General features: G+C 36.0%; 3 protein-coding genes across 3 annotated transcripts in view; 2 read left to right on the top strand and 1 right to left on the bottom strand.

Annotated features, from left to right (window-relative positions):
• Positions 1-7,159, top strand: part of LOC129804639 (tectonin beta-propeller repeat-containing protein) — a 33,328-nt gene extending 26,169 nt beyond the window's left edge. Inside the window, exons 5-6 of the mRNA XM_055852135.1 lie at positions 1,703-2,314; positions 6,878-7,159. Of these exons, the coding sequence (XP_055708110.1) occupies positions 1,703-2,314; positions 6,878-6,922 (657 nt within the window). The 3' untranslated portion in view covers positions 6,923-7,159. The remainder of the gene's footprint in view (positions 1-1,702; positions 2,315-6,877) is intronic.
• LOC129804640 (kinesin-like protein subito) lies at positions 6,955-14,947 on the bottom strand. Its single transcript, XM_055852136.1, has 3 exons — positions 14,340-14,947; positions 12,225-13,218; positions 6,955-7,490 (listed from the first exon to the last, which is right to left on the bottom strand). Exons 1-3 carry the CDS (start codon positions 14,809-14,811, stop codon positions 7,160-7,162), a joined length of 1,797 nt encoding a protein of 598 aa, XP_055708111.1. The 5' UTR covers positions 14,812-14,947; the 3' UTR covers positions 6,955-7,159.
• Positions 14,948-18,450: 3,503 nt separating this feature from the next.
• Positions 18,451-24,156, top strand: LOC129804643 (ankyrin repeat and MYND domain-containing protein 2). The gene is made up of 2 exons (XM_055852140.1): positions 18,451-19,876; positions 23,570-24,156. Exons 1-2 carry the CDS (start codon positions 18,935-18,937, stop codon positions 23,804-23,806), a joined length of 1,179 nt encoding a protein of 392 aa, XP_055708115.1. The 5' UTR covers positions 18,451-18,934; the 3' UTR covers positions 23,807-24,156.
• Positions 24,157-25,566: the final 1,410 nt, after the last annotated feature.

A 25,566-nucleotide genomic window follows, 5' to 3' on the forward strand; every position in this document is an offset into this window, starting at 1 on the left:
TACCAAACATAAGGTACCCCGACCCCCCTGACCCTAGCTATAAGGGTCCAAAAAAATTTCTTAAAATGGCCATAACTCCAGTTCTAATTGTCAGAATTTAAAAAGTGAGGGCTTTTTGGAAAGCTCTCGTGAAATGCCACTTCCCCTTCTAACATCGCAAGTTCATAAAACCACCACTAGGGGCGCTATTTTTAAAAAGAAGATTTTTCAATTTTCTAAATTAAATAACTCAAAAATTCCTTTGTGCATCGGGCTAAAATTTTAGTATGTTGCAGCCACTGATTATACCTATCAAACAAAAAAACACTTAAGTCGATCCATAACCCCTGAAGGGGTCAAAGTTCGAATATTGACCGGCCTCTATCTCCGGTTCTAATTAACATATCGATCTAAATTTTGGTTTTTTGGTTTCGTCTCGATGAGCACTTTCAGATGGAAGTTCAAAAAGTCACCACAGGTGGCGCTGCGATAGCGTCAAAATTCATCAAAATTCAAACTCATTTTTCTCAAAAATTTCTTTGTGCAAGTTAATGAAATTTTAGAGTGTTGTAGTCCAGTCAAGGACGTTTCCAAAATGTGGCGTAAGTGCGCTGTGGTTTCAATAGATCCGGAGATATGAGGGGTCAAAGTTCACAAAATTCAAAAAATCATATCTCCGGTTCTATGTGACCGATTTTGATGATTGAGGGCTTAAACAAAAGATCTCACCAAATACTACAACTTTCTAAAATATTTGAACTTCGTGGGACAAACACAAGGGGCGCCACAGTCGAAAAACCAATTTCAATATCACATAACCTCAATTATCTCGACTGTCGCTGAACCTATTTTGATGATTACTTCGACATAATTGTAGAGGACATTTGTGTCTACATTTCGTCCATACATCATTTTTCGATCAGATAATGCGATCTGTCCAATTTTGCCGTTTAAGTGTGAAAAAACTGATTTTTCCCATAATAACGCTTTGAAATCACTCAGATGCCAATTTGACTGTCTCTACTTCACCAAGACATTTAAAATAGGGTTTTACAGTAAACTCTCACTCAATCGGCTCTTTTTCAATCGGGCGTCAAATTTTGTTAACAATTTTCACGCTTAATTATGAAGCTAATTCGCTCAAACTCGCTGTAGTTCTTCCTATTTTATCGTGATTCTTTATAATTGAGCGATTTTTGTGGAATTTACAAAGGCTTTGACGCTCAAATCTATCGATAAACCGGATGACATTTCGCCCCATATTCCCGATTGAGAGAGAGAGTCTACTGTAAATGGAAAGTCTCACAAAATACAACAATTCTTTCATATAGTTGAAGTTCATCAAATGAACACTTGGGGCGCCCCGGTCGAAAAAACGAGTTCAGAAACAAACAACCTCGATTATCTCGGCTTCTGATTAATCGATGAGATCAAGTTATACGGCAAAATTATAGAGAATATTATGGTCTACATTTCACCCATATACCACTTTTCTGCCAGTCCATCCAAATCCTTGATATTTTGGTTTAAATACAAAATTTGTATAATTTCACGAATTTGATTCAAGATAACTGAATGGCGTACCCCAACTTTAGCTCTAAATCGAATTTGCATGCATTCCGAGTTAGCTCACATTAAGAATCTCACCTACATAAGCCGGTTAGGATTATCTGTCCCTTTCTTTGATTGACAACGAATGATTGACTGTGACTGGCTTTTCCAGGTGGGAAATGCAAAGATTATGGATGTTTCACTTCAGCCATTTGCAGCAGAAGACGAAACATCTGCAATTGATGCGGTTATTTGTGTTTGGGCTGTAGCTCCGAATGGGGATGCCCTCTATCGTCACGGAGTGTCTCAGTCCAATCCCGCAGGTAGCTCGTGGGAACATGTGGCCAGTGAGCAACCACTGGTGTCCATCACATGCACTCCCGAGGGCAAAGTCTGGGCAATTGGACGCAACGGATCGGCTTTTTATCGGTTCGGCGTGAGCCGAGAGAAGCCGTTAGGGGAGCATTGGCAGGTGATTGAACCGCCTCAGGGAGGTAGCCTGAAGCAAGTGAGAGCCGGGGAGGCTGGAGTCTGGGCCTTGGATGCCACGGGGAGGTTGTCAGTGAGGCGAGAGATTACAGCAACCTTCCCGGAAGGATCTCACTGGCAGACGCTCAATAACGTGCCCAATGATCCGCCTCACACCGAAGGGGCCAATGTGGGCTTCAAGAGTGTCTCAGTGGGGAGTCAAGTGTGGGCTGTGTCCAACACGGGCTTCGTGTGCAAAAGATGTGGTATTACCCAGGAAAATCCCGCAGGAACTGGATGGAATCTTGGAATTCTCGTAAGTAATTTACTTCTTTTTTAAATGTCGTTAATTTATTGGGAAACAAGTAGGGGAGGGTGGGGTAGTTTCACCCCTAAATTGCAAAATGGATTTTAAGACCATTTTGCAAAAATATGATAAACAGAATTAAAACTTTATATATTCTGTGAGTTACAGTTGGGTTTCGGGTTAATAAAAACAATAACAATAATCCTTTAACTTCATTGGTCTATTGTGGAGAAGATGATTTCATTTGAATGGCAGAATGTGTGAAAGTCCCCTATTGCGCGGCAATTTCAAGATAAATATGATGCAATTTTTGAGAAAGAAAAAATGTGTTTATATGAAACTTCCGATATCAGAATTGATTAAAATTACTATTTTAAAGTTTTCGAGGACTTTAAAACATAAAAATATAATCGAGCAAGAACTTTATAACAGAATTTTAACTCTTATTAATCATACAGTGAAAATAAAATATCGCCACAAATTTTCAATCCTATTTCTCATTAATTGAGCAATTTTCTTTAATATTTTATACGAAAGAAATGTGTTTTGTAGTTCTAAGCTAATTCAGAACATAAATGGATCAATATGTCGCCTTAGAACATGTCGTTTTAGTATAACAGTTTTATAATAGTATTTTAAAATCTTGAATTGTCATAATACTACAAAACAAATTATAATATCTTGCTGAAAACCTTCTGAAAAATATTATAACAATTAACTTTAGCGTTTTCAAGCACTTAAAATCATTGAAAGATTGTTTTTTTTTTATTTTTTTTGTTAATGAGTTTTTAGAAAATCTACTTCCCAAAATTTCGAACTTTATCGACAAAAACAGCTACAAAACGTTCTCAGTGATTGCTTTAAGTTAATTTTGATTAACAAAGTAAATTATTGGACACAGGAAACTTCTCCATGTGCTTGCTTGAAACTGCCCCTTACGCACTTTCGGAACTCAAATCAAAATTGTCAGAACCGTCTTAGAATTCATTCAACGCTAAATGCCTTATAATAATCATAAAACCACTAGTAAATTAATACAATTATGTTACTTCGATAGATAAGTGCAATGGTTCAGAAATTGTTGAAAATAAGTCATTATAAAAAGTTTCATTTTATTGCAGTTTTATAAAATCAATTACAGAACTCAAATGAGAAGCGTTACGAAATTAATTATTTTTATGAACATGGATCTCAGTTATAGCTTCAGTAACATAAAGGTTTTATTTCAATCCTTTCAAAGAGATAAGAAGAATATGCAAAAATTGAAACTGCTCCGTCGTTAAACTGCCCCACCCTCCCCTACAGGGTAAAATGTGGAAAGCTAGACAGTTTGAAAAGTGGGACCAAGCAGTCTAGAATGTAGAACACCTCCCTAAAAAGTTGATAATAAATCAATTAAATATTTGAATTTTCGATAAAAAGATTATTAAACCTAATTTTGTGATTATTTGAGATATTAAAAATGCAAAAATCTTTATAAAAACAATCAAAGGGTGACTTGCAGGAAGAACTTAAAAAATGTATTGCATGCATGATATTCATTTTACACGGTAGTTGTTTTTGTTTTAATACAAAATTTGTATAATTTCACGAATTTGATTCAAGATAACTGAATGGCGTCCCCCAACTTCTGCTCTAAATCGAATTTGCATACATTCCAAGTTAGCTCACATTAAGAATCTCACCTACAATAAGCCGGTTAGGATTGTCTGTCCCTTTTGTATATCACATAAGTTAAAGCTTTATACAAATTTCCAAGTAATAAAATAACAATTAACATTGTCTTTGGAACTAAATAGTCCCGTAAAGACTCAGTTTTCTTTACTGTATCCTTTATGGCGCTGCGATCGCTTTTTCTGCAGGATTCATTCCAAAGAAGATGCAATTAAGTAATTAAAATAGCATACAAAAATCACCATATTATCGATATTCAAGCATTAAATATTATAATAAGGGCTTGTGTTGCCTAATCGGTAGGGAAAAATTATTAACACCCGAAATTGTGAAGGTTTTCTCTAATTGGCTAAGTGCTCGATTTTCGTTAAACCTCAATTTCGAGGTTAAAAAACAGTCTGAGAGAAAAGTTGTACATGGACAGAAATGTAGTTAAGAAAATTCTCTATCAAACTTACAAAACCTAGTCCCCGGCGAGTGGCCTTCAAAGTTCAAGCCAATTTTCTTACTTTCACATATAAATGCGTATGGGAATTTTTCTGCACTCGCGACCGTTACACTAAATAACAAAAAAGTGAGAAGTTTTTCCGTATTATGAGTTACCTTTCCGTATGAAGGGATAAATATACTAAATTTTTGTTTAAATAAATTTTTCCTTGGAGCACTGTGAGCTGAGTCCGAGATCAATTTAGGAATTGGCTTCAAATAGCTTTGTATAAAAAGGCCAACTTTCCAGGCACTTGTACAAAACAGATTGTTAGGGACAGTCCTAGTTTTCGAGATATTTTTGATTAAAGTTGCTAAAACGTTCGATTTTTCCATGTTTTCTGACGTATATGACACTACAGCGCCCCTGGTGTCACTTCTACGAACAACATCCAAAGGATTATCGGGCATGTAAAGGAGAACGTTCCCATATTAAGAAATAAATCGGTTCAGCATAATCGGAGATATAGGCACCCAAGTATCAAAAAACGGCAAAAACGAGATTGCCTACATTCCAGGCGCAAACACAAAATAAAATCAAAATGATAAGTATTTTCGTAAATCATTTGACCCTATCCATAGGCATGACGTTTCCTATGTTTTCCATATGTTTCTAGCGTGCCGAAAAAACTTTTGAGTTTATTAGGTGTTTTCTGTCCTTGTAGAATGAATTAGCAAATAATACAAATACATGATAAAAGCCAATTTAATATAGAATGGGCAACCGAAAACCCCAAATTGGCAACCTACGTAGTTTTGGAGATATCTCGTGAAATGTGTACGAAAACAGGAAAAAATTTACACTAAAACTGGTCGCACTTTTCAGAGCTAATGTCACCTCCCTGACCCTAGAAATAGAAAAAGTAGCATGAGAACCCAGGGACAAAGAAAAGTTTAAAATTGTTGCACAGTGTTATTGTGTCGAGGCCTAAAATCAAGTTTGCCTTGCCCAAAAACGGGCTACGTCAATGGCAAGCGGACTTGCCGACATCAAATCCCATGTTTCGCATGGAGCAGGGGACAACGGACAAACACAGAAGTGGGGGGTGGTTTTGATCACCCCACAGTTACAAAGGATGTTACATTCGGAGAATCCCCATCGCTGTCTGTTGTCTCTCGAGCGCGCTACACCGTTTCTCAAACGATTGAATTGAGAGACTTCCATGTCTTTCAGTCTTGGTCACCACCAGAAGGAAGGCCTCCTAGCGTAAAAATTCAAACTCATTTTTCTCAAAAACGGCATTGCGCATTTTGATCAAATATTAGAGTATTGTAGTCTAGGCTATGAGGTCTCCAAAAAGTGGCGTGACTTCGCTGTGGCTGCAGTAGACTCAGAGATATGAGGGGTCAAAGTTCAGGAAACTCAAAATGCCATATCTCCGGTTCTATTTGACCGATTTTGACAAGTTATGGCACAAATTGAAGGTCACGCAAAGCGCTACAACTTTCTAGTACATATGAACATTGTAGGACCAACAGAGATAGTCCTACTACTAGGTTAATGTTTACAAATGTGTTTTACCTCATTCGGATAGATGCGCCGCTAGTATCCTTATCTTCGACTCGCTAAAAATTTTCTGAGTATCTCCTGCTCATCCACAGTCAGTTGACTTTCAGCAGTCAAATTAGGCAGCTTCAGTACACAAATTCATATAAAATTTAATTATTTCTTAAGTGTCCGCTTTTCTAAATTTTACTCTGCGGGGTTTTCAAGGTTAAATGTTAAAAAGGCTCTAGAGGGCATATTTATCAACCGATTTGAGTGAATTTGGTATTTTCGGAAAGGTCTTGGAATCCTTGACGGATACCAGACGCAGTTGGAACTAGTTGTGAATTTGTAAAGAAACTTATAGGGTAAAATTAGGTAATTTGGAACCATTTACAATTTGGGACATTTCAGATTTTCTCATTGTTTCAGATGAGCAAAGAGAAAATAAAGACCGCGAAAATAGATGAAAAACGATTAAGAAAAGTAACAGCTTTTCAGCCTTTTGAATCTCTAAAACAGTGAGAAAATCTCAAATGTCCCAAATTATAAAGGTTCCAAATTACTTCATTTTACCCTAAGTTTTATCTGCTATTTAATTAAATATCATTCCTCGTACAATTGATAGAAGTAAAAAAGGTAAAGTACTCGATTGAACGAAGCGCTTTAAATTTATTTTTAAAATTCTCATGGTTAATTTAAAAATGAAACGGACACTTACCTGCATAATTTTTATTCTGATCATGTTTCAAGATCGTTTAAAATTTGTTCACGACAATTTTTCGGAATTTGAAACTTAATAAAATTTAAAATTTATAAAAAAAATAATTAGGAAAAAGAGAAATTTATTCTACAATAATTGACTCACTGGGCATCGTGACAGGATTAACAACAAAATCACACTAATTAAGTCCTTTTCTTTCCAGGGAAACTTTCAGCATATTTCCGTCAGTGCCAGTGGGCTGGAATAAAGGCAAAAAAGAGATCTTTGGATGCGAAAGTGTGCAATCAACCTTATTTATTTTTAATGGATGTCTCAGTGTTTGCAACTAAATACCAAAAAAAATATCCTCAAATTTTACAAAGAAAAAAAATTCTCCACAGCCTGAATTTTTTGACTATCTTTTTCTTTTTTTGAACTAAAAGACATTGCTCATGTGTATGTAAATTTTTTTTCTTGTGAAACAATAAAAAAAATGCTATTTAAATTACCTCCTCTCATCTTCACTGCTGCTATCGACTTCCTCAATCGTCAGCATATCTATCTGATCCTGCAACTTTTTAATTTCCCTGGCATGCTGCCTCCTCAGACCTTCGAGTTCATTCTGGTGAATCTTTTCCTGCATCACTCGTTGCCGCTCCATGAAATGCTCATGCTTATTCAGCAATTGACTGCGAATGGCAATCTCATTTTCAGTCATGTAGTTTCTCAGGTATGACAGTTGCTCCTTGAGCTGATCATTTTCTTCCCTCAACGCGCAGTTTTCTTCAAACAGAAGTTTGCTTTCTTCATTCTTAACGCTAACTTCCATCTTTAGCCTGGGAAAAAATAAAAATATCTATTGAATATCTGGCCCAAAGACGAGAGAAGACTGATGAAGCTGGCCATGAGGAAATAATCTCGTACCTTCCCCTTCACTAGACCCCTTTTCTCTTCAGGAAAGCAGTAGAGAGTAGAGGAAGAAGCTGGATACACTCAGTCCCAGGATTATGCACATTTTCGGGACGGAAAAAAACACGCGAAATGGCATTACGCATCAAGAAAATTTGCATACTCACAGGCGATTTCTTTTAAATTAACCCATTCCTTACCATGGTATTATACATCATACGCAAATTGAGTTATTTTAGATGATTTATTCCTGGGCAATTTTTATCCGAATCGCTGTCGGGAATGGATGAAAATACATTTTGTTATTCTTTTCTTGCCTCGCGGAAGGTCATACAAAATTTTTGCTCAAAATGGCGGACGGAAAATGCGACATCCCGTCGAATTTGTTAAAATTGGCCTCTTTCCTGATTTGAATTCTGGTTGCTAATTTGTTTTTTTTTTTTGAATAGTTACTCTATATTTACAGCAATAGAGTTTATAATGAATTACCCAGCAAAACTTCGTTCTGCAATTCCGCAATTTTTTCTTCTTCTTCCTTTTTTAACGCCCATCAATTGCTAGCCTCACTACCGACCGTACCGGCGATTAACCAAAGTTATCAAAATTTGTCTCGAGTAAGCGAAGTCTCGCACCCGTTACCTAATGGCTGCTTCAGGAACGGTTATTTCAAATCCCTACATTTTACTTCAAAAATTGAGGGAAATATACTTCTTGAAGTGAAAAGAATTTTTTTTCATAAATAATAAATAATTTTATTACCCTCAGCTGAAAATCACATCGTAAAAATTTTTTTGTTCTCAAGAAAATTCTGGTGCAATTTATCAATATGCAAAATTTTCGATCGGGAGTATGTTTAATACTCCTATTTAATCATTCTTTATAGACAGCATATCCTCGCAGTATACATCATGAAAATCGTGATTATAAATTCTACCATGTTGATAATTTTAGAGAAAATATTCCAAGTTCATTTTGAGAGAACGACATCTTGAGGAAAGTGCCGAAAATTCTTGAACGCCACGAACGGGACCTATGTCATTGGATAGACATTAGTATAGGTAACAACTTTTGTTCTGGGATTAATGTTCTAAATCTAAACCATGGAGGAACAGTTCTAGAGCATAAAAACAATTTTTTAGAATGATCAAATGTAGGGCGATGTGATTCATATTCATACAAAGGTGAGAGTAGGCTTATTTTGAAGATTTTGATATAAGGTTAAAAAAATGCCGGGACCCAGAACGATAAACGCTGGAAGTCCTTGTAAAAAAGGCCTTTATCCTTCCAAAAAATCGTTGCTTTGACTACGAATTATACAAGAACTGCCAAAGTGATCTTGATGAAATTCGGCATAGGGTCAGTGTATGTTTTAAACTTTTTATTTATTCATACCACCCGCTCCCTCCACCCCCTATTCTGATAGTCCTCATACAAAATGGGGTCACTTTACCTTATAATTCCTTTCTAAGAAAAGGTACAAAGCTGAAATTCAACAAGGGAACAAAACTTATGGAAGACTTTTCAACCATTCATGTTAACTCCTTTCACCATCACCCCTTCTGGTAACCCCATATAAAATGAAAGTATTTTGAACTCCTTTCTGAGGAGAAGTATTTGGTTTGTAAAAGAATGAAAAAAGGTAATAACTAATATCGTCAACAATAATTTTCTAGATTTTATATGCATTTATAGACATCTATTAGTCGAATTACAGTTTTCTGTCTCTTCTTAGAAATGACTTATAAGGTAAAATAGTCTTATTTTGTATGGAGGCAACCAGAAGGGGTGATGGACGAAGGGTTTGGTCTATATGGTTAAAAGGTTTTCTTTAAGACTTGTTCCAATGCTGTATTTCAACTTTCTATCATTTCTCAGAAAGGAGTTATAAGGTGAAATCCTCTCATTTCGTATGAGGGCTACTAGAAAGGGGGACAGAGGGGGAGGTTGGTATGCATGGTTTAAAAGTCTTCCTTAAGCTTTGTTCCCATACCCAATTTCAGCTTTCTACCTTTTCTCATAAAGGAGATTTAGGGCAATGTGCTCTCATTTTGTATGAGGGCTACCAGAACGAAGGGTGGAGGGAGGGGGTGGTATGAACAAATAAAAAGTTTGAGTTATACAGTGACCCTATACCGAATTTTATCAAGATCAGTTTAGTAGTTCTTGCGTAATTCGTTGTCAAAACAGCGATTTTTCGGAAGGATAAAGGCCTTTTTACAAGGACTCCCAGCGTTTATCGTCCTGGATCCCGGCAATTTTTCAATCTTATATCAGTACCTACAAAATGCACCTACTCTCGTTTGTGACGATTCCGGGACCAGCGTCCATATAGTTTTGACCATTCTCCTTTATAAATCATTTTAATCAAAGATAATTCCTTACATTTTTGCAGACAAATTCTCACGTGAAATACAGTAGACTCTCGCAAATTCGGCTCTTTTAAGATCGGGCAGCAGTTACATTTGAAAAAAGTTTGTTGTCATTTTTAAAGTTTTATTATGATTATCAAATGAATCAAATATGCTCAAATTTAGCATGGTTTGTCTTAGTTTTGATGTAATTTTGCATTATTAAGGGATTTTCATGCAATTTACGATATAAATGAGTGTATAAACTCAATATCTATATGCACATGAATAAAAAATCGTTGCAATTCAAAAAGTTTGTCGCCCGAATTTCTGTGGAATTCGGCTGACATTTCGGTCCTATATGCCCGAATTTGAGAGAGTCTACTGTATTAAGAAAGTGATGAATGGCGGATTTTTTGCAAAGACTCTGATACAGTGATTAAATAAATTAGGTAAATAATAGCAATTTTGTTTGAAACTCGACGAGAAAATTGATTCTATAGATTAAAATATGAACTGACGTGATGCATCTTGCTAAAGAAAATTATTAAAATACAGTAAAACATTTTCAAAAGCACATTTTATTTTGGGGTTCCGATACGTGGAACAACCTTCCGATCCGAGGAACACTGACGATCGCTGGTACATTTACCTTATATAAATTCTGTAGATAATTCTGCAGAATTTTCATAAAACGATTGGATCCACCTTAGAGCAAAATTCTGCAGAATTTTCGGCAGTTACATTTTCAAACCTGACGAATTTCTGCAGAATTCTGCAGAAATTGCCGGGTAGGTGATACACAGAATTTAAATTCAGTGACCATTAAGACGTGTGTTTGACAGGGGCTCCCCGCGCCACCATAATAGGTAAAAAAATTTCTTTTCAAAAAAGATTCATCTATTAATCTGTAGGATACTAATTCCAAAATATGAACATTCTATCTCAAGTATTTCTGGTACATTGACTGAATGGGTTAATCGGCCGTAGAACGAATTTCGCGCGGAGTAAAAGTAATCAGAAGAAAAAGATTCAATTTTTTAAAATAAATTCATTAACAAACCGTATTCTTTGGCTAGAGTTCTTCAATAAATTGTTAGAATATTTAAAATATTTACTTTAATAAAAGAAATTAAAGTTTTATTCTGTAAAATAAGCTAAGCATAGTGTCTTCAAATTTTCTCGCGTCACAAAATAGTATACATTCAGGCGTATTTCAAAAATGATTTCAAAAATTGACTCCCAATGGTAGGCATGTTAGTTTGCTTATATGTGCATAATCTCGTCAGGTGCATAATGCCGGGACTGCTAATGCGGGGTGCATAATGCTGGGAATGTAAAATTATTGATTTTTAAAAATTTTCTAGGGGAAAATCCGTTTACAGCATATAGTAAGGTGGGGTAACTGGATCGTTTTCCGTAGAGTGCTACTTAAACGCTTGTTTCTGGACTGATGAAATTCTTTTTTACTTCTTCTAAATCCATAGAATTATTCACTGTTGCATTCAGAAACATAATATAAAAAAAAATTATCAAAAATATTAAAGAAAATTTATAAAATAATGATAAATACTGAAATAAGTCAGCATGCACTAACTGGGTCGCCTTTTCGCTAATTCACTTTTAATTAAACCTTTGGATTTAAAATTCTTTTTTCACAAGGTAAAAAACAATAAATGTTTTCAATCAATCAGCTGTCATTAGCGGAAATATCACTGCTAGAAAATTTTTAGTGAAGAACCCAGCTGACACAAGATTGAAATGAGTCGATTACACTCACTTATTTAATGGATAAAAATATTATTTTTGCTTTTTCTCAAACTTGAATAGTTATATTATGTTACTGTAGTGACCGTATTACGGAAATAAAAATAAAAATATTATTTTAAGTGGATTTTATCTAGTTAGCGTAGTCATAACGATCCACATAGCGAAGCGCCCGGATTAGCGCACTTGACAGTATATTGTTTATAGTAGAACGATTTTGATGATTCTATTTTCAAAGGAAAAGGTGGTCGGGGTGAAATTGGAAAGAGCGTTTGGCAGTTTTTGAGTTCGAGTCCTTCCCATTAGAAGATTTTTCAATAAAAAAACTGCTTTTTCCACTATCTTTGTTTTGTGCCAACCAATTTTGATGAAATTTTGCCAAATTAAAGGTCTTGGAGAGGTCTACAACTCTTCCAAAGATTACAAAACACTATGAGTAATTGCTTGATCCCAATTCAATTTTTTTTCATAAATTTTAATAAATAACGTATAGAAATGAGATTGTGTAAATGATTGCAAGATTTTTTATTAAATTAAGTGACTTACTTGTAATTCTCATCGAGGAGCAGTTCATAAATCTCAGGACTTCCACCTTGTTGAGCCATGAGGAAAGAATACCGGACTTTAACCTTCTTTATTGGACTCTTCACCATTTCTCTCGCAATAGAAGCAAAATCCAGCACTGTGAGATTCTCCTCGTAGTATGCCTCAATGGGATAAAGATTGACAATGAGAACAAGATTCTCCTTGCCCAGCAGAGCCGTTTGAATGAGAAGTGTGAGCTTGGAATCACGAAATGGCACAATATTGTTCAGTTTCTTCTGACGATTCTCCTGCAGGACACTAAGGCACTTCCTCAAACACATGAGAGATTTATTGATATTCTGTGCTTCCCTCAGGCGATTTCCCACATTTTCAGTCTTCTTAAGCCTCTCAGATCCAGCCAAATCGCCAAATCTGTACGAAACGCAACTGTAATTGTTTGGCTTGGAGAATTTAATAACCAAAACACTGAAAACACTGTGAGATCTGCTTGATCTGGCATTAATCATTGTGGATCCGTAACTGATTTTGTTTATTCCATAGTTAAGAATTTTTATGACATCTTCACTGCTTTTGGCATAAATATGAGTGAGATTCTTGGCATAGGGAAAGCCCTTGTTTGAGATAATTTTCAATTCTTGACGCTTTGCCGTGTCCAGAGGAGAAATATTGAGGAGATCGTAAACTTTCTCATTGTAGATCTCCATGAAGGACACCCAAATGAAAGACAATTCTCCGTTACTTTCTTCAGCTGTAAAAGATTCCTCACGATTGATCACAGCGGCCATTTCTTCATAATCATATAAACCGTTCGTGGCATCTGGAGAATCTAAAATCTTCCGCCGAATGATCTCCTCCTGGATAGCCTTATCATCATCCAGCAATTCAAAAAGCCCATTGGAAAATTTTATAGTGGGCTGAGCAGCTAATTGATCTTTATACTTTGTGAAAATCTGCTCAACAGCCCGAGGAATAACTCCCGGATTGTTTTTGTTTCCTGCAAAATTTATTTAAATTACTGGCTAGAGCCAGGGTATTTGGACCTTATCATTTAACACAACAAATCATAACATTGCTCTATCAGGTACGACGCATTGGGAGGGGAAATGATTTGGTGACGTCAGTGTAAATCTAGCGAATCGAGAATTTACAGTGTAGCAAATGTTCCATTTGTCGTCAGTTAACTTGCTAAGCTATTTTTTTTTCTCTGTTCGTGAATAAAATGTGCAAATTGGTGGAAATTTTGTGCAGGAATGGCTACCATGGAACAATTGCTACACTGTAAATTCTCGATTCGCTCGATTTACACTGACATCACCAAATCACTTCCCCTCCCAATGCGTCGTACCTGATAGAGCAATGTTATGATTTGTTGTGTGAATTGATAAGGTCCAAATACCTTGGGATAATGTAAGGCAAAGCAGAAAAAATATTAAACTATTATTAAAAAAAAATTGTGACGTATAGGAGAAAAACCAAAACCATATTCTTGATCAGGAGACTCGACTCTATCAAATGTACCATGTGGGACCTCTGAGACAGAAAAAAGTTGTCAATTTGTTGCATAGTGTTATTGGTAAAAATATGTTACAGATGTAGGAATAATATTGTTAAAAAAAAATTACCAATTTGTTACTGACAATGGGAACAAAACAGCCGAGTGCAACAAATTCTATTCCAACTTTCAGGAACAAATAGGAAAACTCTAACAAAATTGTAACTACATTTCGTAACAAAACTGTAAAGAAAACTTTTTGGAACAAACAAATATCTTCTCTAGGTACAAATTGATTCCAAAAAAAATTGTTCCAAGGAAAACTTGTTCCAATATTTTGGTCAGTGTCCAAAAGTTTTCCCCGTGTATGTGAACAAAACAAGATTTACAATAAATTTTCATTCATTCATTATAAAACAATTAACTACTAATTTCTGGAAAATGGAGATCAAGACCTAGAACCGGTATAGAGAATATTCGAAAAATACTAAAGAGAAATCAAGGAACTGCTGTTGGGATTTGTCTCATTTATCCTGAATTTTGGAATTATTGTTCTCCAGGTTTCAAGCTCAAACTTTATTCCGTTTAATGCTCAGGAATCTACTGAATTTTGAATCACTTACCGAGCAGCGTGTAAGTCTTCCCGGATCCAGAAGTTCCGTAGGTAAGGAACACTGCATGCTCCTCATTATCCACATGCTGCTTTATTGCAGTGTGATACACATCTGTCTGCTTTTTCGTGGTTTCAAACACCCTGGTAAAGGAATAGAGCTGCGTGCAAGGCGTTTTGTTCCGTCCGGAAGCGTCACTCTTCACGCACATGACTTTCAGTCCAGTCGAAGTGGCCTCATACATTTTTCTGTGGGCTACTTCGTTGTTCCCTATATCCCTCAGACGCAGATAGACATCTGCTTTGCTTTCAGACAGAGAAATATTGTCGGAATATTGGGAAGCGTCTCTGGAACTTGCGGAATCCGCATGCTCATCTTCTTCTATTTCCTGCAGCAGTGGCTCCAGGCGTTCTAGCCGGATTGGCACTGGGCGATTGTACATGTCGATGCTCGGATCACGAGGTTGAAGGAAGGAGTTAGACATCTTGTAATTCACAACCACGATACTTTTTCAACAAAGAGTTTAACAGATTCACTCACGATCACTTTCCAGCACAAAAACACCGTTTATTCGGTGACAAAAGCGAATTGATATATCTGAATGAAGTTTGCTGCAGATGAAAATGGCGAATTTTCGCTCAACCCCGCTCGACCTAATAAATACACCGTATTAGTCTGAGGAACATCCATAGGACATGTCTGCGCTGTTTCCTTTTCTTTTTAACTTTTAATTTTTATAAGGTTGTTTTATTTTAAATTGTTGTGAGTTTTAGAAATTATTATTATTATTGAATTCACAATAATAGGGTCATCCCCAAGCGCCAGGCAAGTTGGCCTTTTTATATGGAGCTATTTGAAGCCAATTCCTAAATTGATCTCGGACTCAGCTCAAAGTGCTCCAAGGGAAAAATTTATTTAAACAAAAATTTAGTATATTTATCCCTCCATACGGAAAGGTATCTTATAATACGGAAAAACTTCTCACTTTTTAAATATTTAGCATAACGATCACGAATGCAGAAAAATTCCCATACGCATTATTTGTATGTGAAAATAAGAAATTGGCTTCAATTTTGAAGGGCACTCGCCGGGGACTAGGTCATCCCTTTTACAATTGTGAAAAAAAATCAAAAACATTTCAATATTACAAAAAGAGAATAGAAATAAAAAAAGAAGGAATCAAAAAACAAGAAAAGAAGAGTTGAGCTTTAGTCTCTCAATGGTTCAGCCCGAAAATGCCGCCGAATAGCATCCGCACAGTTACGGCTGCTATCCGGAATAGCATTGTAAGTGAATAATGAAGCCGGCAAAGAATTCAATACCTGTAGAAGGGAGATCGGTGTTGGAGATATATAAAAGCATTCGTTCAAGATAGATTGCAAAACCCCTGGTGGTGAGAAAAAGAAATTCCAACCACTGTCTACATCTAGTGGCAAGTTTGCAAAATATTCAGACTTGCCGCGTCTTGCTTGCGGTAATTCATTTTTCTTGTTTTTTGTTTTGCTTCAAAACAATTTTTTTTTAATAAATTGTTTTAACAATTAGAAAAATGTTTCAATTTGCTGAAAGAGTTTGTGTAATAATTGACGGAAAAAAAAATTCTTTTTTATCGTTTGAGTGAGAAAATTTTGAATAAATGGTGAACATTTCAATGAATTGATTATAAAATGTGAAAACTTACCATTACATTCCAGTGAGGTTTAGTTCATGACATTTAAGGCTAATTTTCAAATATGTTCGAACTACCGGAACTACCAAATGATATCGGATGTTATCGTTTTTATTATCTTAAAGAATAATGTTTGAATAGAATATCGGATACAGTAGAGTCTCGCTATAGTCCATATTTGGTTTCAAATTTGACACTTGGGTCGCACTATAGTCCATGTAATTTTTTAAAATTATCAACGATTTTTAGTATTGAAATTGCTCGACGGCTTCCACTTTCTTTGCGATTGTGGTACTTGTCCTTGCTCTCTTCATTGTGGATCACAATTATCACAACTACTTAATAAAGTTTGCCAAAAATATTAAAATAATTATGAATGTCGCATACTAAAAAACATAACCTAACTTAAAATCAGTGTTTTGAAATCAACAGTCGATAAATTGTGGACTATAGAGCGATGGCCTATAGCGAGACTCTACTGTATATGGAGAATGGAGCAGCTGGCATTCTGTCGGATTTTATTTTATTTATAATGAAAAAGTTTTTATTAAATTTTAGAAAAAAAGCAAGTTGATCCTTTGTCATTTTTATTCTAACATTTTTTTTACATTCTAACATCATTTGAAAATATTTATATGGAGCCAACTCAGAAAGAAAAACTTTTTGAAAGGTAAAAATGCAAAGTTTTTTGATACGTTAAAGCTCAGGCGAATAAAATAATATAAATAGTTTTTCTTCAGATATTATATTTAATTCAAATAATCATTTAAAACAAATTAAATCTCTTATGTTATCTCCTGAAATATTGCTCAGAATGAGTTGATCCGGTTTGCCCATTGTATTTTACAGAGTATTATACTATATATTAAAAAATGAGTTTTCGCTTGTGCGGTTATTCCAGTTGTTAGGAAGTATGTAGCAGAGATCTTCCATTTAGTTTTTCCATTCTTGGTCTTTCGTTTAGTTTTACAGAGCTTTCGGATTCCATAATCCTCAATTTCCAGATATTGGTTTGTTTAAGAAATACAGCATCGCCATGATCGAATTCCCATATCATCCATACTCAAGCCTTTCCAAAAGCTTTTTCTTGGTGTACTTTTGACTAAAATGTTTCAATGGCAGCTCCAGACACCTCTGGCTAAATTTTAAATTAGTTCGCATAGTTCTTGCTATCACGCTGCTCTTTAGAAGCTTAATATGCTCGTGGGCTGTAAAAGTGTAACGATAAGGCAAATAACTGCAATCCTGGGAGACCAGCTTGATTTTTTCTTCGCCTAGCAGTTTTAGGGTCTTGTAGATTGTGTTTTTCTCCCTTTTCCTAAAGAAATAAAATAAATAAATATTATTAAACTTGCGTGTTCAATAATATTATTGTGATTTTACAGATATAAAGGCTATAATTGAAAGACATTTAATTTGAGTGATGGAATTTCAATCTTTAAAGACCAATTATTGGCTCAGAGACTCTAGAAACGGTCTTATTTACGATGAATTAACTTTTTCTTGGATAGAAAACGAATAATTTTTCCCCCAGATTGCTCTCGAACAACAATGTGGAATAGAATTCAAAAATAAATTCAGTTTTGCTAGATTATTAATAACAAAAATTTAATACTCACGGTCTCTTGATCTCGATTTGCTTTAATTGAGACTTCTGGAACTGTTGAAATTTCGTTCCAGGAACCTGTCACTTGACTTCAAAAACTTCCGGATAGATGCATTCGGGAAGGAAATCTTCTTAGGCAAAATCCCTTCCACAAATTCTCTAGTCTAGTCTCTTATGTTCGACTCATCAAGAAGTTTCCGTTTCTTCTCCTAAATTAGATGTATCCAGTCTTGAGGTCTCAGCTGATCCACAAGGAAACTAAAATTGCAAAAATAAACTCATTTTCTGGCCACGAATTTTTCAAAGAATTCCAGCTCGCCGGTGAAAGCATACGCCGCAGTCTGCCTTCCGCTCCAGCTAGCAATCCTCCACAGTACACTTCACATTGATATTGTCATTAAAAACTTTAATTAACTGTTAATTTTGATTTTTACCACCACTCTTTGAAAAACACACAAAATGCACAAAATGCTTCATAACCAAGACATCTAAAATGGCGGAGAGAGGCGAGCGTGGTGAAGTTCTCCGATTAACAGATGACGCTAGTGCGCCAACACACACAAAGTGAAAATCAGATGGCGCTCTTATCATGTTTACGATTTTTGGTTCGTTATTTCATGCGACATGCGACACATTTTGTATGGGAGTTCTTAAGGCATCTCTCTTCTAGATATAGAATTCTGTGGTTGTTATCTTTGCCCTTGCCAATACCTATTCGATCGTATAGGTATCATTTGTGGCGAAGGGTTGGACTTGGACCATTTTGCCTATTGTCCTCTTTAAATAATATGGTTATTCTTTCGGTCCCAAATGCCCGAATTTCAGAGGAATACAGTTAACTCTTTCGCGTCTTTAGGGTAATGTCATGACTCGGGGAAAAAAGTTTTTTTGGGTATTTACATTAATTGAAATCTATCTGTTCGTGCACGACATCATAATAGATAGAAGGATGTAAGATTCTTGGCTCATTTTCTCAAGACTCCAGTTAGATTTCAATTAATGTAAATAGCCAAAAAGAAACTTTTTTCCCCGGGTCATATATGACCCTAAAGACGCGAAAGAGTTAATCCTTGCAATTTTTGATTTATCCTTGGAATTAAAATTAAAAATGAAAATGGACGATTTCAATCATTTTTGGAAGAATATAAGATATTTCGTAGGAATAATCGGACATGTCCTGTGGACGAATTTTTTACGTTGTTTTATGGGCAGTAAACCAACAAAACAAGCTGTCAAAGATCACGTTGGAAAATACCCAAAATAGTGTCCAGAAAAGTGAAAATAGCCGCTAATTGATTGTAGAGGGACGTGCTAAGTGGTGCCAGGAGGAAAATGAATGACTTGGAGAAGAGTATCTTCGACAGGATCTCCAAGAATGAGGTGACTGAGCTCAAAACAGCGCTGCTGGAGCTGAAGACAACCGTGGACTTTGTGGATGAAAATGGGATGACTCCGCTGCAGCATGCCTGCTACAAGGGCAACAAAGAGATTGTGCAGATGTTCCTGGACAGGGGAGCCGATGTGAATGCCAGCAAGCATGAATACAACTACACAGCACTGCATTTTGCCGCTCTATCCGGGAATGTGGAGGTCTGCCTGCTGCTGCTGCACGCCGGAGCTGATGCCCAGGCAACAAATTCTGTGGGCAGGACAGCTTCCCAGATGGCTGCATTCGTGAGCAATCACCGTGTTGTGGCCGTGATTAACAACTACGTGCCAAAGGGCGAGATTGAGTACTACACAGTTGTCCAGGGACAGCAAACCGAACCCTATCTTCCTCCTCTGCTGCTGGATTCCTTCCACAAATTCGTTATTCAGGTCAATATGCACCCAGTGAAGATCGCCCTGACACTGCAGCGCCTTGGAGGCTTTGCTGAGAACCTCAAGACCATCCGGAAGGTGTTGGAGATGATGTCTGAACGGGAGGTTCAGCGCAAGAATGACATCAACGAGGTGATGAGCTTCAAGTTCCACTACCTGGGCTACGTGGTGAGCGAGATCATCAAGTGCCGGGAGTACTTCCAGGCTCGCAAGGAGGCGGGCAGTGAGATGAAGAGTGATTTTGTGGAGTTGTTTGCCAAGAGGGTGCTCAAGGAGGGAAAGCAGGGAGTTCTGGACTACCTGGAGTGGATGGTTAGGGAATGCGTGAGAGAATTCCCATTCCGTGATTTCACCATCTTCAAACAGATTGTGAGTCAGCTGGCCAACAAGGACAACGAGGGAGCTGCCCTGGATGTCATCAAGTGGGCCATCTACGGACAGAGGGGCTTTCAGGTATGTCAATTCTTTCTAAATTCTGCCTCTGTTTTCGTACTGATTGATAAACCGAATTAAACCGATTAAAAAATTGCTTGTTTTCCGCTATAATTAAATATTCGGTTCATTACCGATTAAAACCGATTCAGACTTAGACCGGCTTCAGACCTAAGGTTTAGCCCAGTTCCCGATGATCTCGAAATTCAAAATAGCAACAAATTTTATTGCTTTTTCAAAATTTAATAAATCACTTGCCCATCTTGTCTAATCTCAAGTGATAATTTTCCAAATAATCTTGATCGGTAAGAAATTAGAGAAGGTAAACCATATGGCAAAGCCTTAGGTCTGAAGCCGGTATTATCGACGATTCCAAGACCTTTCAGATAAATCAAAATTTGTTCTAAAATAGTCAAGTATTGGGCCCAGAGAGTGTTTTTTGTTTAAGATTAAAAAAAAAGGCTTTTTGTTTAATGGCCTTTACACACTAGAGAAATTCATGTTCATATTGAAGCAAATTTCCTACACTTGTGTAGGAAAAACTCTTCAATATGGACATAAATTTCTCTAGTGTGTAGAGGCCATAACATAAAAAAAACGATTTAAAACCGGTTCATTATCCAATTAAAACTTCTTCAGAGTTGTCAGAAATTCCAAGATCTTTGCAAAAAACTAAAAATTAACTCAATCGGTTAAGAATTACTTTCTATCATGCCTTTTTACCCTATGACCCTGAAAAATCTTGTTTTTCGTCAACAATAAAAAATCATATTTAAACAGAACTTTAATTACACGATTGAAAGCAGTCACATTTTTTAAATTTTTGAATGAAGCTGATAATGGAAATGTCAAACTATAAAAAATATTCTTTATAATTTTAAAACTAGTCGTACAGAAAAAATGCGGAAAATAGTTTAACTCTTTCCGGACCGCAGTATATGCTGCAAGCTAATTTCACAATTTTTTAATCAAAAATATCTGCGTTCAGGAATTAATTGAGGTCCTACAAAAAATATCTTACATTTGGACATTCTTATAGTTTGTAATCATCCACAAGAATCTAATTTTTATCAGTTTTGAATAAGTAAAAAAAAACATTGTTTTTCACTAAATATTCATATGCTGCTTTGGGTACTCAGAGTCCCAAAAGAGACAAAAGAGTTAAGCTAAATTAGATACAAAAGGTTCATTAGATTTAACTCAAAATAGGATATCATAATTTTGATTTCAAATATTGACCCCTTAATCTTTAATCTTTATCCTAAAATTGAGATGGATTATCCGTTTTTATTAATATGGTTTTTTTTTACTATTCAATTTCCCCAAGTATGAGATAAATCAAGCTTAAAGATTTCCGATTCTCAGTTAAAAGCCAATGGATTAAACAATTTGAAATTAAAGATCCTTTAGCAGAGAATACATCTCAGCTTTTGAAGGCCGAGTTCAAGATTAATAGCTTAAAGATTTATGTCAAAATCTCAAATGCCAAAATTTTCAATGAGTCAAAATTCCGAATAGGTCGAAATCCAGGATAGGTCGACATCCTGAAAGCCAACAAAAACCTGGAAACCCTGGAAAGCCAAAATCCCGGAAAGCTAAAATATCGAACGCCAAAAACCCAGAAAGGGCTAAAACGGCTAAAATTAAAATCCTGAACGCCAAAACCTAGATAGGGCCAAAATTCCCGAAATCCAAAATCGTGAACGCCAAAATCCCGGCAAACTAAAATCCCGAACGTCAAAACCCAGAAATGGCTAAAATCACACAAAGCCAAAATCTCGGAAATTAAAAATCCCGAACTCCAGCACCCAGAAAGGGTTAAAATTCCGGAAATCCTAAATCCCGAATGCCCAAACCCCGAAAAGACCAAAATCTCGGAAAACTAAAATCCCGAACGCCAAAATCTAGGTAGGGTAAATATCATAATTCAAAACCATTTCCAGACGCTTTAACTTTGACAGAAGATTCAACACATTAAGTTCATATTTTTCTAAAGAAAATTACATAAATTTGCTCCTTGACTCTTCTAGATTGTTACTGTTTAGTGAGAATTTTTTAGATATAATTTTAAAACTTCTTAAATACAAGAAAAATACGCGAGCGTAAAATGCTTCTATTAGAAACAAATTAATCCAAATGGAGACAAGGGAAAGTCTCTAATTGGAGACAAATAGTGTAAGTGAAACCGCGACGAAAGGCTTCCAAAACCTTGTTGAATTGCTCCTGAGTGCAGGATTTGTACTTATTCTCGGTCTTTTCTCCTTTCCCATCTCAAACAATAAGAAAATCTCTCCAAAAAATCATATTTCCGGAGTTTCCTATTGAAGCATTTGCAGACACTTCAGAAAAACCCTTTTTGTTCACGAAATAGATAATTATTTCATTTGAAAACTTCACGTACCGTTAACAATAAACATTAGCACTTAATTTAGCTAAAATTAGCCAGAAATGTGACATAATTGTTAAACAAAACGAATAAACAATAGTCACCTCATTGTGTTTTTCATTGGAAAACATGGTCGATCGATGAAAAATTCGATGGTGTAAAGGTACACTTTTAATTTTTCTGAGATATTAACAAATTAAAATTTGTGAATATGAATGGATTTTCGCTTTATTTGGAGCAAAATGAACTAAATAATGAAATTGTGGTATAGAAAATATATAAATATAATAATTTAGTACTGTATTTATCGTGAAAACAATGACGTTTCCATTTATAGTATCGAAAAATTTCCATTTGGAGCAGGTTTTGAATTAGCTTAATTTACTCTAGGGCCAAAGTCCCAGAAATCCAAAATCGTGAACGCCAAAATCCCGAATGAGCCGAAATCCCGAATGATCCAAAATCCCGAAAAACCAAAACCCAGAAAGAGCCAAAATCCTGGAAAGCCAAAATCCCAAATGGGCCAAAACCCAGAAAGGGCCAAAGACCCGGAAAACCAAAATCCCGAACGCCAATTTTTGAATCTGTTGCATTTCTCCGATTTTCCGCTATTAGGTTTCGTGTTTACGTGTTCCACGTCTTTTGTAGAACTTTTGCAAGATTGCTTGTTAGTATTCGAAAATCAGGGAGGAATATTGTAAGTTCAAGTAGACTATGATCTCTATGATCTTCGAAATCTTTTGGAATTCTTTTACAAATGTTTCACAAAGGTTTTACGGGCCTTGATGAAATTCTTCGCATTTATGTTAATTTTTTTCAACAATTTTCTTGCATCTCATTCAAGTCATTCAACCTGTTCAAGTTTTTCCGATTTCATGAAGTCTTTTTCAAGTTTCTGGGATTTCGTAAAGTTTTTTTTTTTGTAAATCTTATTGAAATTCCTCGGGTTTCACTAAATACTTTTAAACTTCTTCATGTTTCGTGAATCGTGGTGAGATCTTATCAATCTTATCAATGTTTCATGGTTTCGTTATTTTCTAGGTTTCTTTTGGGTTTTTTAAAATACTTTTCTCTATTTCTCGGATTTTTCGACAAATTTTCAGAGATTTTCAAAGATTTTCGGTTCTAATAAAATCCTTTCGAAGTTTCTGAGGTTTGACAAAGCCATTATATTGGACCAATATAATCCTTGGACAATGGCTTCTTAGTATGAGTCACCCTTCACAATGGGCTTCCAACATCTGAAAAATGTGATGAAATGATAAATTTATTGATTACGTCGAGTAATAAAATGGAATTCTCCGTGTCTGGTGTCTTTTTTGTTGCAGGACACAGTCACATATTGCAGTTCTTGCGGTGAGGAGAAACCCGACAAGAAGTGTTCAAAGTGCAAAGAGGTGCAATATTGTGATAGGGAATGCCAGCGACTTCATTGGTTCATGCACAAGAAGACGTGCACGCGCCCCGAAGCCGCTGCCAGTAATTCCTCGGGTGCCGGCGCAGCTAAGAAGGATCTCGATGTGGAGCACATAAGTAGTGAATTGCAGAATTTAATGAGCAACTAATGAAGCCCAAATAGATTTTTTCTGCCCTTCCCTCGTGTGAGTAAAATCCCCAATTTCCGTTTTTGTGGTTCATCTTCCCAAACGAGTTTTTTTTTTAATAATCGAATCGCGATCTTCAGAGTTTTTGAGAGACATTTTTGCACTTGAGTGTCCTTTCTGTGTTTAAAGGAAATTTGCTGTTGATGTAAGTTAGACTTTGTGAATGGCAAAAAGAGAAAGACGATTTTGGAGAAAAAAAATTGTAAAATGATTCTGTTGCGGAGAGACGCAAGATATAGTGGAAAATTAAATTTCTATCAATTTTAAATGTAACATGCCTAGAGAAAATAATCATTTTGTCTCACTGGCAATTCTGTTTTACTTGTTCTTGGATGGTTTTTTGGGAAGGAGAAGAAGGTTTTACTGGTTTTCAGGAGACGGATTTTACATAGGAATGGTAAGAGACCATCTCAGAAGGAGATGGAAAGACGTAATGGATGATGTCCTTAAAGAATTGGGTGTGTTTCAATGCTGGCGGGAGATGTCTGCGGATCACCAACAATGGTGTGGTGTGATGACGTAAGCCTTGTTCCTCAAAAGGACGTAGTGTCTCCTAAGTAAGTAAGTAACTCATTCTCACTTTTAAGCTGGCTATACACTAGACAAAATTTATTGCATTATTTCTTTTCAATATTCAATATTGACAAGGATAGCCTCCACATTACAAAGATTTATTGAAATAAAAGTTTCAATATTGAAGATAATTGTCTCGTGTGTAGGAAATTATAGAAATATTTTTTTCAATATGGAGCATTTTTTCAATATTTTATTTTATTAATTTGAATGGCTACACACTAGGCCATATAATGTCAATAAAAATTTTCAAAGTCACATTGAAATAATATTTCAAAGAAATTTTAAATATCAAATTGATTTGATATTCTCTTTAATATATTTTAATGGCCAGGAATCTTCTTCGTTCAGAACATCACAGAACTGCTGGGATTTAATTGTTCATGAATGAAAACACATTCAAGATTCAAATTCAAGTCAGGACACGTCTCTTCCTGCTTCCTCTAAAAAATCCCAGATTCTCGGAATTTCGCTTACATTTTGTCAAATCTTCCCAAGAACTCAGCTTGGTTAGCACTTCTCACCTGATTACTCCAGGAAATCACAGTTGCTCTGGAATTTTGTTGTGCACTTGGTCGAATACACCCAGAATAACGAGGTGGGGGTTCGGGAAATCGTCGGGAAAAGCAATTCACTCACGGAAAACTCATCAACTTATCGCAGAGCTTTCGGCTCGGTCTCCAAGCCTTCATCAGTAGCTGGAGCAAAAGCCGAGCCGAAAGCTCTGCGATAAGTTGATGAGTTTTCCCTGAGTGAATTGCTTTTCCCGACGATTTCCAGAACCCCCACCTCGTTAACTATATTACGTCGTTTTGTGTTTTACACCCAGAATACCCAAATTGGTAAGAGGATTTCTCCTGGTTCCTTCAGGAAATCACGGATCTTCCGGGATTTTCTCCTGTATTTTGTCAAGAACACCCGAAATATCCAAGTTGATCAGATTTCTCCTGGTCCCTCCAGGAAATGATAGATCTTCTGGGATTTACTTCTGTATTTTACCAAGAATACCCAAAATTCTCAAGTTGGTCAGAAGATTTCTCCTGATTCCTCCAAGAAATCACAGAAAATCTCAGAAGATCAGTGACATGTTGGAGAAACCAGGAGGAATGTTCTGACCAACTTAGGTACTTTGGGTGTAACTTGACAAA

Source organism: Phlebotomus papatasi, chromosome 2 (assembly GCF_024763615.1).
Source record: "Phlebotomus papatasi isolate M1 chromosome 2, Ppap_2.1, whole genome shotgun sequence".
Lineage (NCBI taxonomy): Eukaryota > Metazoa > Arthropoda > Insecta > Diptera > Psychodidae > Phlebotomus > Phlebotomus papatasi.

What these genes read in the sequence shown, in the direction of transcription:
- LOC129804640 (XM_055852136.1), bottom strand. Translation starts at nt 14,811, where the DNA reads ATGTCTAACTCCTTCCTTCAACCTCGTGATCCGAGCATCGACATGTAC. An exon ending in GAAGACTTACACGCTGCTCG is followed by an intron (nt 13,219 to 14,339) that starts GTAAGTGATTCA and finishes TAAATTTTGCAG; the next exon opens with GAAACAAAAACAATCCGGGA. An exon ending in CTCCTCGATGAGAATTACAA is followed by an intron (nt 7,491 to 12,224) that starts GTAAGTCACTTA and finishes ATTTTTTCCCAG; the next exon opens with GCTAAAGATGGAAGTTAGCG.
- LOC129804643 (XM_055852140.1), top strand. Translation starts at nt 18,935, where the DNA reads ATGAATGACTTGGAGAAGAGTATCTTCGACAGGATCTCCAAGAATGAG. An exon ending in ACGGACAGAGGGGCTTTCAG is followed by an intron (nt 19,877 to 23,569) that starts GTATGTCAATTC and finishes TTTTTGTTGCAG; the next exon opens with GACACAGTCACATATTGCAG.